At 38.3% G+C, this 13,785-nt stretch overlaps 2 protein-coding genes and 1 long non-coding RNA gene across 3 annotated transcripts; 1 reads left to right on the forward strand and 2 right to left on the reverse strand.

The window, feature by feature from the left end:
* Positions 1–4,190: 4,190 nt before the first annotated feature.
* Positions 4,191–7,416, reverse strand: LOC118484245 (probable receptor-like protein kinase At5g59700). The gene is made up of 2 exons (XM_035980248.1): positions 6,703–7,416; positions 4,191–4,277 (listed from the first exon to the last, which is right to left on the reverse strand). Exons 1-2 carry the CDS (start codon positions 7,414–7,416, stop codon positions 4,191–4,193), a joined length of 801 nt encoding a protein of 266 aa, XP_035836141.1.
* An 843-nt stretch (positions 7,417–8,259) lies between these two features.
* LOC110891526 lies at positions 8,260–10,084 on the forward strand. Its single transcript, XR_002565387.2, has 3 exons — positions 8,260–9,102; positions 9,195–9,316; positions 9,982–10,084. It is a non-coding gene; the product is annotated as an uncharacterized LOC110891526 (long non-coding RNA).
* A 1,645-nt stretch (positions 10,085–11,729) lies between these two features.
* On the reverse strand, positions 11,730–12,989 carry LOC110889030 (protein ANTAGONIST OF LIKE HETEROCHROMATIN PROTEIN 1-like). Its single transcript, XM_022136519.1, has one exon. The coding sequence runs from the start codon at positions 12,987–12,989 to the stop codon at positions 11,730–11,732; it is 1,260 nt and encodes a 419-aa protein (XP_021992211.1).
* Between the last annotated feature and the right edge of the window lie 796 nt (positions 12,990–13,785).

Raw genomic sequence — 13,785 nt, forward strand, 5'->3', positions numbered from 1 at the left:
GATCTTGGAGAAGCTGCTTACATTCTAGGAATGAAGATCTATAGGGATAGATCTAAGCGGCTTCTAGCGCTAAGTCAAAGAACATACATAGACAAAACGATGACACGCTTCAAGATGGAAAACTCCAAGAAATGAGATGTTCCTATGACTAAAGGAACCGTGTTGAACAAATCGCAATCTCCTTCAACGGACATTGAAATTAAGCAAATGGAAGTAGTTCCATATGCTTCAGCGATTGGTTCAATCATGTATGCTATGTACTAGACTTAACGTCTAGTATGCTTTAAGCATGAGCAGTTGTTTTCAGCATAGTCCTGGAATTGGCCATTGGACTGCAGTAAAGAACATTTTGAGGTACTTGAAAAGAACCAAAGATATGTTCTTGGTGTTTGGGGGAGTGGAAAAGGAGCTCACTGTAAGGTGTTACACTGATGCTGGCTTCCAAAGTGACCAAGATGATTCTCGCTCACAATTAGGATTCATATTCACTCTCAATGCAGGAGCTGTCTATTGGAAAAGCTCCAAACAGAGTGTAGTAGCGGATTCAACCACCAAATCTGAACGAATAGCTGCATCAGATGCTGTGAAAGAATCTGCTTGGATGAAGAATTTCATCAGCGACCTCGATGTGGTTTCAAGTATTCAGAAACCAATCTAGGTTTTCTGTGATAACAGAGGAACCATTGCTCAAACCAAGGAGCACAGATAACAGAGTTAAGCACATTCTAATAAAGTTCCACTTTATACGGGAAATACTGAACGAGGAGACATCTTAATAAGCAAAATAGACACAGATCAAAACTTAGCAGACCCGTTCACTAGACCGATGTCTCAGGACAAGCATGGGAATGCAATCGGTATTAGATTGGATAACCATTTGTTTTGATTTAGTATTTGGATGTACAAACATTTAAACAATTGTACCTTTTGAATTCACCTTTGATTTACTGGCTAAATGCAAAGTTTAAATCTTACAATTGTGTTCGATTTTGATACGTTTAATCCATGAATCTTGTATTCTAAATTATCCATAGTCGGTTAGACTCGTGGGAACGACTCTGAATTAAGACTATTCTGATTTTGGACTCAAGTAGTTGACTTCCAAAATCACAGGCCTCATTGTAAATGACGCTGGATGTAACTTGCATCAAATCATCTTCATGGATCTTTGTCATAAGATGTTTTGATTTAGGCATACTAGAACTTTCGTTTACTAAAGACTATTCTTTGATCAGTGTCAAACGCTGTCGCGTAACTGCCAGTCATAAAGGCATTGGTTGGGAGTGGTTCTGAAGTTCAGTGGGAGTTGTATGTAGTCAAGATGGGATTCTGTAATCTTACATTATATGTAACAGTTAGACATCTGGGCGCCCTCGTTGATTCAAACTGGTGAAATGTAAGGCCTTGCCCAAACTTACTGTGTGTTTGATTGGACCACTTTGACTCTTTGAACGAGAATGATAATGATTAAACGCCATACGAGATTAAATCTGATCCATGTCTCATTGTTCAATTGATGTCTTTTACAGAAAGGATAGATGACAACGATTGCCTTGGTTAGTGACTTTAAAGTGTCATGACCTGTTAGGGGCAGCTATGTGTAGCTAGAGCACTGCTGGTTGTCTGCGTTGAGATCTTATCAGAGACCGTCCAAGTGGGAGCTGTTGGATATTTATTTCTGGTTCGATAAGTCAACGCTGCCGACTAGGTCTTGACCTGTAAGAGTTACACCTTGGGCAATGAACTAAAATCCACTTAACTAATTTAACTGGTAATTACGAATGGTACGCGGATATTAAACTGAGAGACAGGTACATGGACCAGGTGAGGCAAGAACACTCCTCCACGCCACTTGTCGCGCATGCACTCTTGCATCGCCACTTGTCGCGCACCTAGGACTTGGCCAATAATAGCGCATGCACTATGCATGTCCGCCACTTGGCAAACATGCATAGATCCCCATCCACTATTTATATGAAGGTTGGTCTTGTACTTGAGAGGTTGCAAGAATTTTAAACAAAACTCTCATAACACCCATAACCACAACCGGCCCCAACCACCTCGGGTAGTCCGCCGCCGCCACCGACGCCTCGTCGGCCCACCCTGCTGACGCCGTTTTTCCACCGGTCGCCATGGCCTGCATCGTCGGCCACCACAGCCGACACCCGGCTCACACTCGCGTTTCCCTCGTTCGTGTAACTAGCATTTGTCCGTTGAACCTCGATGTCTCAACCGGTTATTCACTAACCGAAGGTATATCTAAACCCCCTATGGGTGATGTTCTATTTCATGTTTGCATGTTGGTGATCTTGTTCCATTATGGGTGTTCCTTGGTATAAAAGTGTTCATGTTATTTTGCTACATACGCTTCCGTTGCTTAAAAATGTATATATAATTTTAACTAGTTAAAGTTTATTTTAAACAACAAATATATACATGTACTCTTAATTGTCAAAAGTGTTTTGACTAATTCTTGTAGCAAATAAACACATACATATATGAACCGGGTTCATAAAATAAAAGTAAAATTATGCCACAGACATCCTTCAAGTGGCGGGTTGGTCAGTGGCCGTGGTAAGGTGGTGGATGTTAGTCATAAGCACCACGAACACCAAATACATCAAAGAATAATTTTCACAAAAAAAAAATCTTAATCATAAAAATATCAATATTAGTAATTAAAAATATGCAATATGGTTTGTTGGAAAACCGATACATTTGCAGCGGAAGTCATATTTTGTTTCGGATTCAAGGACATATCTAACTTTGGGAATGTGCAGAGAATCAATGGGAAAAAGTTTGCAGAATATGAACAGTTGATAGAGTGGACAATTTCGGTTACTTGAAACTGTCTTGATGCCGAACATATTGCCGGCAAAGTCATATATATACTTAGATTGTTTTTGCGGTTGATGTAGCGGGAAAACTGCTCCGGCAGTTGTTTAAATCTTAACCCGCTTATCAACCAATAATACATAAGTTATCATGTCTAATTCGAGTACATATCATAAAATAAAACATAAACATAATAGGATTTAACATTGTTCTAACATAATCCCCCTTCAATTCGATTATGTTTTGCGTTAGTTCATCATAACACTGCGATTGGCTTCATGTACGGCTTTCCGAGCTTCATTGAAATTGAATCGGCGTCGCTTCTTATGCAGATTCCATGAACCTTCCCAGCTATTTCTGGCATAGAGAGCATAATGCTCCGATGCGGCATCCTCCGGTATTGGATCCGCACTCTTACTTCTTCCTTGTTCGTTGCCTGCCATTGAGGTTTCACCTTCTTCCATCATCTCTTTGGTCTGCACTTTTTCTTCAGTGGATTTAAACTTGTAGTAGTAAATCAAGACTTCCAAATACATGGCATATATGACTCTGATGAAGTCACCGTCTTGATATTCAAAGCCTGAATCCTTCGCTATCGCCGGCCATAAGTTATCAACGGTAACACTTCGGTAGCCACCATCCCTCTCAACCATTACATACATGCCAAGCAAGTTTATCTTTCTACCACCAGTCAACAGTGGGGGAATCGTTCTTGATGTTATTCCCATCTTTTCTTTTAAGAACCAACCCACTATTTCTTCAAACTTCATTTCGAGATCATATTTGTATTTAAATATGAATTCCCGATCATCAATCATGTCGAGCAGTGCTTTGCAATCAGTAAATTCATGAAATTCAAGTGCTCTTATGATCATGCGAGTCCAGTCATTCTCGCTTTCATTTGAAGCATTTAATGTTTCGAAATATGAATTCAAATAATTATCTTTGAATTCATCGTCTACCGAACACAAACTCTGCAATTTTCGTTTCTCGTTTAATCCCAATTCTTCCTCTTTTGATAACCCACTCACTTTATTTATGGTATTTACTACTGGGGATGAGAACATGGGATATATCTTGCACATATCACCGGATATCTTGACCGTGAAACCTTGAAGGGTTAATTGATCAAGGCTTAGAACATTTCGGTCAAGTTCCGGTGAATAGAATACGCTGTGTATTCTCATCGTATCATTCCCAGTTTTTTTCTCTACATTTCCTACCCCTCTTATAAACATAAAATTATTCATCCCAGATCTCGTTTCTACACCCATCACATGTTTCACTCTTTTGAAAACATTCAGATTACCACTAAAATGATGATCGAATGTCGGATTTACATAACAGATATCTGCTCATTGTCCACCTTCAGTGTCGGTGACAATCATCTCGTTCTGGCAGTGTACATCTCTTTCCTGTCTTCTCGTTCCGGTGTTTATAGCCTGCTTCAATAATTGCGTCACTTCATCATTTTCTTTGACTTTGCAATTGTAAATTTGATGGCCTGGTGAGTGACAATAATAGCAAAGTTTTATGCGAGGGGTTCGTCGGTCTTTTTCATTTTGTTCGTTAGTGCAATGTTGGCATGGTAAAGTGGTTGAATTTGGTTTGATTTCTGCACGATTATCAGAAGTGGCTCTGATACCACTATGTTGGAAAACCTATACATTTGCAGCGGAAGTCATATTTTGTTTCGGATTCAAGGACATATCTAACTTTGGGAATGTGCAGAGAATCAATGGGAACAAAGTTTGCAGAATATGAACGGTTGATAGAGTGGACAATTTCGGTTACTTGAAACTGTCTTGATGCCGAACATATTGCCGGCAAAGTCATATATATACTTAGATTGTTTTGGCGGTTGATGTAGCGGGAAAACTGCTCTGGCAGTTGTTTAAATCTTAACCCGCTTATCAACCAATAATACATAAGTTATCATGTCTAATTCGAGTACATATCATAAAATAAAACATAAACATAATAGGATTTAACATTGTTCTAACATGGTTATGTAAGACAGCTTTTATATCGTAAACAATGGTTATATAATAACATAAACAAAATCTACTTAGTAAGAAACTTTAAGTAGTGAATAAAAACAAATATGTAAGCTGTATTTCTTAGTAATTAACTTTAAGTAGCACTACTAGAAAACTAGGCAATTGCAACCAAAATTTGTGACCTACATAAGGCGGTGGCAAAATTAGCGACCAGTTTGCGACCAACATCAAAACAATCGCAAAATCAAAGATCAACCCACATTCGGTAGCAAAACGGTCTCAAATTTTGCAACCGCAATTTTCCGGTCGCAAATAGTTGAATGGTGGTCGGAAAACAGTCGCAAATATGAGAAAAATAAAAAAAACCAAAGTTGTGACCGCCTAAAGCGGTCGCAAATACATAAAAATATATAAAATAACAAAAGTTGCGACTATGTAAAGTGGTCGCAAATACGAGAATATCTAAAAATAAAAAAGTAAAAGTTGCAAAGAAATATATAAAAAACAAAAGTTACTTTTGCCAAACTCCCCCGTCCGTTGCACTCTTCTTCACTGCATCTTTTCCACCACCTAGGGTTTCATTTTTTCATCTGATCCACAATTTTACCACCACAAATCCTCTCAATTTCTTCTGATATCTCTCTCTCTCATCCAATTCACACCACTGGATCCACCAATTTCTTCAATTTCGCTCCGATTACACCTCAGGATCCGATTCTGGCCGAGCGTTTTCATTCTCCGAGGAGAATGATCGATTACTGTCCTCAACTTCCTCGTCTTCGTCGGAAATGATGACGGAGATGATAAAGTCATGTTAATCGATCCGAATTGCAGTAGTGTTTGTGATTATAATAGTTTTGGATGTTTATCACCTTTATCTAGGTTTCAGATGGGCGTTTTGAACAGTTACGATGTTTGGAGCCGTCCTCCGTGGATGAACGCCGTGTGCGGTTGCTCCGGCAGATGTCAAATTTGGTAAGTATGACTCACCGGATTAGTTAGAGGTTTCGGTTTATGATAAAATTAGATCGAAATCAGCCAATAGTAGTGAACACTATAATATTAGTTCTAGTTTTAATTTGTTTCATGAAAGTCGTTTTATGAATGCTGATGCCTCTGTTGTTAATCACTTAGACAAAAAGTTTATTCGAGAATAGTGAAGGCTTTGAGGAAGAAGACGATTGAAACCTGTTTGAAAGTGAACAATGAACATTCTATCATACTTTGTTTTCCGCAGAGCTTGACGGATGCTAGACGAACGAAATCTGAGGTTTACGAAGGGTTTCGCATGTGTATTGTGATGAATTGTCTCATGTTACTTTCTAACCGCTAATTTTTCTTTAACTTTGGTGTGAATCTGTGAGTATATGCGATTGTTTTAAATTAGGTTGATTGTTTAGTGATATTTTGATTTTTTCTTCATTTTTGTGGATGATTACTGTTGTGATTAGAAAATAAGTATGATAATTAGGTCATTAGATATGGAACCATGAAAGGATGAGATATTTTGTTACATTATGATAACTGTAGTATTAAAAAAAATATTATGATCTAGTTTTAGTAAAGAAGACGTGTTCATTGAAAACATCCTTTCAATAGATAGTTTCATCATGAGATACCTTCAATTGCGACCGGTTTGCGACCAAAATTGCGGTCGGAAAAACCTAGTTTTCTAGTAGTGTAGTAAATAAAAACAAATTTGTAAGCTGTATGTTAAAAGTTGTATTATTGGTAATTAGTGTTTTTGTTCTTAAACTGATATATTTCAAAATTAAACTAATTAATAAATAAAGCAACGGAATAGAAAGCAATAGACGTAAAAAAAACAAAAATGACATGCAATATTAAAAATAAAAAAGAGTCTTACCCGATTTTCATGTCGTAGTTGGAGTGTAAGTGCTCTCTCAAGTTCATCAACAATATCGATGATATGTGGCGGGCGCTCTGTTTGCATTTGCTTTAAGCAAGAATATGCCGTTTTTGAGTATACTACGAGTGATAACTGTGACATTTGATTCCTTATATAAGGATGGATTATATCATGGAGTTTTCCATTTTCATAATGATCTATGGCCCATCGAGCTAGTAACCTATTACCATCATGTGAATTAAATGCCAGCATTCCACACAATATTTCAAATAAAACCACACCGAATGAGAAGATGTCCGACTTGTGGGTCACACCTTTGTTCTTCTCAATTTCTGGGTCCATATAACCTGTTGTACCAACAGGTTTAGAATGGATGACCTGCTCCACTCGGTTAGCCGATTGTTTGATGGGTACTTTGAAACCGGATAACTTGGGTTTCAAGTTCTCATCTAATAAAATTGTGGAGCTTTTAATGTTTCCATGTATAACACTATAATCACGGCTCTTGTCGTAATAGAGGTAACTCAAAGCTCGAGCCACGCCCACACATATCTTCAGTCTCTGACTCCATGTGAGGAGGCCTGGATTGAAATCTAGAAGCTCCTGGAGACTTTCGTTGGCAGCATATCTAGTTACAATGATTTTCTCGTCCTCCTCGTCACAAAATCCAACAATAGAGACTATATTTGGATGCTTGAGATCAGAAAGCATTGAAACTCACTACAAGAAATATTGGCAATAGTGGCGACACTTTTAGCGGCGACTTCAGAAAAGTCGCCGCTAAAGGTTCTTATCCGTGTCCAATGTTTAAAATCCATCCACAGCCGTTCGATGACAACATCATCTGATGGTTAATGTTTTATTACAACTTGTCGCCGCTAAAAAGTGTATCAAAAACCTTTGGCGGGCTCAGACCTCACTCAATCCCTCCCAAATCACACCACTCCCTCCCCCAAACCCTAGGCTGTCTAATGCCGCACACCACACCACACCATGCCAGACCACCTCATCTGCGACGCTGCATCATCTCTCCGAACAACCTCTTCAACGTCGTCGGACCACCAGGTATCCTTGTTATGTTTGATTATCTCTAATTTGTATTATCTACACAAATTTCTTGAGTTAAATGTCAAATTTATGTAGTTAAATGTAGTATAGCAGGTTATTGTGTTGTTGTTGTGTTTTTCTTGACTTCAATTAGAGGTTAATTGCTGCATTTTTTTGATAAATAGGTTTAGAGAGTAGTTGAAGTTAGAGGTGCACAATCGGGTTAGGGTTTGAACCCGAACCGGGTTCAAACTGGTTTGGAGTGAAGCCTAGAAAAGTCAAATCGGGTTGATTGTGAAACCGGGTTGGGGTTCAACCCGGGTTGGTGGTTTGTAAAACTTAACCTTATGAAATCAGTTTGGGTTAGGTTGGTGTCAAGTGTATTAGGTTGCTGTGTATTTTAGGTTTCAATGTTGTTGTTGCAGGGCGTGTCTTTTGCTCTGGAGTCGGTTTTGTGTCCGTCACCTGCTTTGTCATCCTCATCACTCATAAATACAACATCAACAAATGACTATTCAGGTATGGGAGATTGCTAACCGGTTGCAGATTGAACATAAAAATTTATGGGTATGGAATATCGGGGCATAGTCAATGGCTATTCAGGTCTGCATAATTACTATATGTTAGTAAGACAATTGGAAATGAATAGTGTATTCAACGGCAGGTTAGGGCCTCAGGATTTCAAAACAAATCTGCTCCAGCAATTAAAAAACTAAGTGAAGCTGCCTTCCGGCGACCACGATTGGCAAGCCGAGATCTGTGTAGTCTATTTCCTGATCTGGTCTTTTAGTGTCACTGGTTGACTGGTTGCTGATCACGGTGAACTCTAAAACTCACAAATTACCATTCGATTATTACATTTTCTACCACAGTTTTTTGTTATACAGTGCACATTAATGCTCTGCTAGGATTGTCTTGATAAATAGTAAAGGCATTTGGAAATTAAATGGGTCAAATGAGTCGAATGATTTGAAAGTTACCTTTTACCTGGCCTATTTTTCTCATAATATATGTGCTTTTGTCTAAAATGAAACGTGTCAGGTGACTTAACTGAATCAAAAGTGGTTAAACTGTTTACATTTACGGTGAACCAAAGGCGAACTGAAAAGAATGCAGCCATGTCTTCTTTGATTGGATGGTTAAACGTAACGGGTCAAAATGAACTTTAATTTTTATAATTTGTTTCATTTGTTGATGAGAGTTTGTGAAAAAGGCATTAACATGCTTATTCCACTCAGGATCAGCAATAAGTGACACTAAAAGAAAGCACATACTCATATCCAAAGGAATGCAGTTAAAGTCGTCGACAACAACGGCACCGTCGGCGGCATCAAATGCAAAAATGTCATTGTTAGTGTAGATTTTGTATATTAATTACGAGTTCTGAATTTAAATTATCAGTTATTATTGCCTATTGATTTTGAATGCTATGTGGGTTGTAGGGAGTAGAGAAGCTGATGGCGTCAAAGCTGATGTCTCGACTAATCATAGAATTCATTTGCATAGTTAGGAGGATACTTTCTCAGATTTTGTTCTACACAAAAGAATTTTCTTGATTTTGATGGTAATTCTAGCCTATCTTGATCTTGCTAAGAAAATTAAAATTGTTGTTGAATATTTATTTTATTTTGTTAAATGTTCATTATATTCATTGAATTGAAGGATCGGTTTGTTTAGTGCTTTTCATCGGTAGATTGAGAGTGAAGTTTGGTGCAATTTGTTTTATTATTGGATTTGTCTTGAAGTATCGTACTCGGTTTGCGAAACCATCAATTAGTCGACCCAGTGGTATTCAGACTCTTTCCAATATGGAGGTTTTTGATCTTCTGTTACATAAGAACTATAGGTCACCTTGGAGAATTCATTAATTACATATGAGTACTTTAAATCAGTGTTCTTTTTTCATATTTAAACACACTTCCAAATACGCTATAAATATGGCTAAATTTTTAGGTATCACATGCTTTGACTTTCTTTTAAAGTTTGATTTTCTTCTAAATGATATATAGGCTGCACTTCTGTCTTCCATGCACTTGAGATCCAATTTGTTTTTATTTGTTTGAATTGTTTATAGTACCTGGGTAGTTGGTGGGTCTCATTCATGACAAATTTTGTTGTTTCTAGCATATTCATATTCATGAAAAGATTGTTGTCCTCAAAACAACTTTCATTGAGCAACATTCTAATTTTAATTCTTATTCTAACTATAAACAATTTCAATTGCCATAGGTCAGATTTTTAAATTTCAGTGTTTATAGTGGACGAGCCGATGGCATGCTGCTGCTGCTTTTGGTGATTATATATTTGTGGCGGTCTACGTGGAGGTAACACTATACCCTGCAGTTTTAAATTAACGTCTTGATTGGTTAGTTGATTCTTTTGTAGTTTAGTCATATTTTCAAAACTAAAATTTTAAGTTTTTTATGGCTGCATACAAGCTCATAATCTGGACTAAGAACTTATATTCTATTCACTCCTTGCCGGTGCAAACTAGTCGAGCCGATTTTGATTTTACCCACCGTTTAACTGTATAACATAACCCGAATACATTTAGATGTTAATGGATTGAAACTAAGGATGTGTTAAAGGGTTAAATGGGAACCGGCTAAAGGGTTAGAATGGGTTGTTCTCAAAGGTTATAAAGGGTTAGAATGGCAATGATCGGCAGTCATAAAACGAGCCTGTTGTGATTACTCAGGTCGGGGAAATAGTAGTAAAACTGTAAACCGAAAACAGCAGCACAGAATTTTTTTTTACTGGTTTTTTGACTTTTAGCGGCGACAAATGTCGTCACTAAAGGTCAAAATGTCGCCGCTAAAAGTGAAAAATTATTAGCGAGGACATCTTTAGCGGCGACCAAGGGCTTTTAGCGACGGATCAATAGCGGCGACCTTTTAGCGGCGACAAGTCGCCGCTAAAGCCTTTAGCGACGACAAATGGGACTTGTAGCGACGACAAAAGTCGCCGCTAATGCTTCGTTTTCTTGTAGTGACTTCCGTCCAGAACTCATCGTCTCCTTGGCCATGCTTACTATCTAATCTCTCTGCAGCAATTTCGATCCAGTTCCCGGAGTGCAAGAGTACTCCTCTGTATGTTAGTCCCAATCCACCGTGTCTGATGATTTTATGAAAATGAAAGTTGTCGGTGGCCTTTAGTACGTCTTCAAGTGGGATTTGTAAGTGAGCAAACTTGGCGATTGTAGTTGTTGTCATGTTTATGTTAGCCAAGTAGAAAAGAGTGCAAAATAAATGGGTTTCACATGAATGAGAAGCTGGTAAGATCTAGGACCGGAAATGGAGCAACGGTGTGTAGCGGTGAGGTAGAAGATGGAGATATCGAAGTTGGGGTTCAAAATGTCTTGAGATATCGAATCAGGAAGATGAGAAAGAGAGACAGAACCTACCAGAGAGAGGCACTGTAGTTGAAATTGGTGAAGGGTGTGGAGTTGAAAGGGGGTTTCAAATAAATAAAGAAAGTTTAAAAACAAAAAGACATGACAATGGTGGGGGTGATGATCGGTTCAAGTGGGTGAAAGGTGTGTGTTTTGAAATTAGTGTGTGGAGAGACGTGTTTATATATAATAAAAGACATTGAAAAGAACCACATTGCAGAGTAATAAAGAAGCTACACACAATGCAAGTGTTGGTAATTATTTTTTTATTCAACAACTTAGGGTGTAAGGAGTGGTTAAACATTTTGGAGTGGTAAACTAAAAAACCGACCAATCAAAGCGCACCATGTCAATCAGGCAAAAGTATTTAAACTTTGCTGAAAAGTGTTGGCAATGGTTTAAACAGTTGCTGAAGTGGTAAATTTTTATTATTTTTTTTTTTTGCACTATTTTATTTAATATTAATAAATGTAGAATAAATACATTAAACTAAAAAAACAATAAACTTTCATAAATTAAATTAAAAACATCAAAGTTACATTAAATTAAAAAACAATAAAATTACATTAACTTGAAACAATTTAAACTAGACTTCGTCGGAGTCGACCAAAAGATGGGATAAATCTTGACTTGCGAGATGATCTATGAGATCGTGTTTGAGTCTCCAATGCGTGTCTTCGTCCATCAACTCGCCCAACACCGTATCGTCTAGAGCGGGCTCGATCGGAGGATCCCGAATGTGCACTGGTGCTATCGCCTTTCCTTCATCTTTCAAAATCATGTTGTGTAAAATAATACACGTGTACACGACACTCCTAATTTTTTTAACGGATCTTGCTCGCATCGGTCGACTCAATACACCCCATTTCGCCTTCAAAACACCAAAAGCCCGTTCGAAGTCTTTTCTTGCAGCCTCATGTTGCCTCTTGAATTTCTTTTCGTCTACTTCGTGAGGGTAAGGGATCGACTTCAAAAACACGGACCACAAAGGGTAGATTTCATCCACGAGCAAATAACCACGTTTGTATAAATGGTTGTTAACGTAAAATGGACATTTTGGTGCGGTTCCATTTCGTTCCGTTAAAAATAACGGAGATTGTTGTAGAACATTGATATCGTTTTGAGAACCCGGTGGACCGGCAAAAGCATGCCAAAACCATAAGTCTTGAGAAGCAACCGCTTCGAGCATAACAGTCGGGTATCGATGATCTCCTCGCATATATTGGCCTCGATACTCTGTCGGACAAAAACGCCAAACGAAATGGGTGCAATCAAGGCTACCGAACATACCTGGAAGGTGATGTTTTTCCTCATGAGCTTGGTATAAAAGTGCCATGTCGTGGCTTGTCGGTCTACGTAAGAACTTTGGACCGTATATTTTGCAAACCGTGTCACAAAAATATTCTAGGCACTCGCGGGAAGTTCTTTCGGCCATATGCAAGTACTCGTCGTTCTCGTCTGGAGTGTTTCCAGTTGCGAGCTGTTTAATAGCCCATGTCACCTTTTGCAAGGGCGTAAAGCCCTTCATACCTCGCGCATCGGGGGCCTCTACAAACCACGGGTCGTTCTCTTCCACATCGGCCACAATTTTTACAAACAAACGTTTCGACATACGGAACTTATGCCGAAAGATATCTTCGTTGTACTTCGGGTCTTCGACAAAATAATCCGCCATGAGTGTCTCATGCCCCTCCTCACGTTGACGTTCAATATATCTCCTTCGGTTATATGTGCCCGTATCTTGAAGTTCGGCTTTTTCGATGAGATTTTGAAAAAAAAGAATGCTACTATCGGATGAATCGTCGCTACTCATGGGTGGGAACCATAATGGGAGTTCATCCGCCATTTTGTATTGTAAATTTTTGGGAAGAATTGGTGGTATTTTTTGGTTTGGTTGGGTATATATTTGAAGGTATTTGGTTAATGGTTTGGTTTGATATTTATAGTTTAATTTTTTAAAGAAAAAATATTTTTTTATATAAACGGTAATATTATCGTTAGGCTGGCCCCCACCTTCAACATTCCATCTTTCCCGAGTCGGCAACATGTCACCGATTTGTGTTGTTTGCCGCGTCGCCAAAATGTCGGCGGCGGTGTTTGCCGATCGGCATACTTGTTTGCCGCCCCTTGCCGCATGCCACACCGTACACCCTTAATTAGAATTAATCATAATTCATACCTGCCTTTCATTAATCCATTTCCAAATAAAAGCAATGGATTTTGCTAAGTAACTAAACGGGTCAAAATGATAAGAATATTAAAGATTTGCTTGCATAAAAGCGATGGATTTCGTTAAGTAAACCAAACGGGTCAAAATGATAGAAATAATAAAGGTTTGGTTGCATATAAGCGATGGATTTCGCTAAGTTAAGCAAACGGGTCAAAATGAAGTCTTAATCCATACCGGAATGGTTGCATGAATAATGACTTCGGTTAATACCCGGATAATGGGTAGGATTGCAAATAAGCACGTAAACCGAGAAACGAGGACGCGAATTAATAGACAAAAGACTCGGTTTGTGAGTTACAACTAAATGAACAAAAAATTTCGTATATAGAAATTGTGTTAACAAAGTTCAATTATGTATAATTGAATGGGCTGAATAATGTTAATGGATAATGGATGCATAAATCCCATGAAT

The sequence above is a fragment of the Helianthus annuus genome, chromosome 11 (assembly GCF_002127325.2).
Source record: "Helianthus annuus cultivar XRQ/B chromosome 11, HanXRQr2.0-SUNRISE, whole genome shotgun sequence".
In the NCBI taxonomy this organism is placed as follows: domain Eukaryota; kingdom Viridiplantae; phylum Streptophyta; class Magnoliopsida; order Asterales; family Asteraceae; genus Helianthus; species Helianthus annuus.

Excerpts from the sequence above, each read along its gene's own strand:
- LOC118484245 (XM_035980248.1), bottom strand. The coding sequence starts at position 7,416 with ATGCTTTCTGATCTCAAGCATCCAAATATAGTCTCTATTGTTGGATTT. Across the intron at positions 4,278-6,702 it reads AACTACGACATGAAAATCGG|GCTATAAACACCGGAACGAG; the intron begins GTAAGACTCTTT and ends TTATTGAAGCAG.
- LOC110889030 (XM_022136519.1), bottom strand. The coding sequence starts at position 12,989 with ATGGCGGATGAACTCCCATTATGGTTCCCACCCATGAGTAGCGACGAT.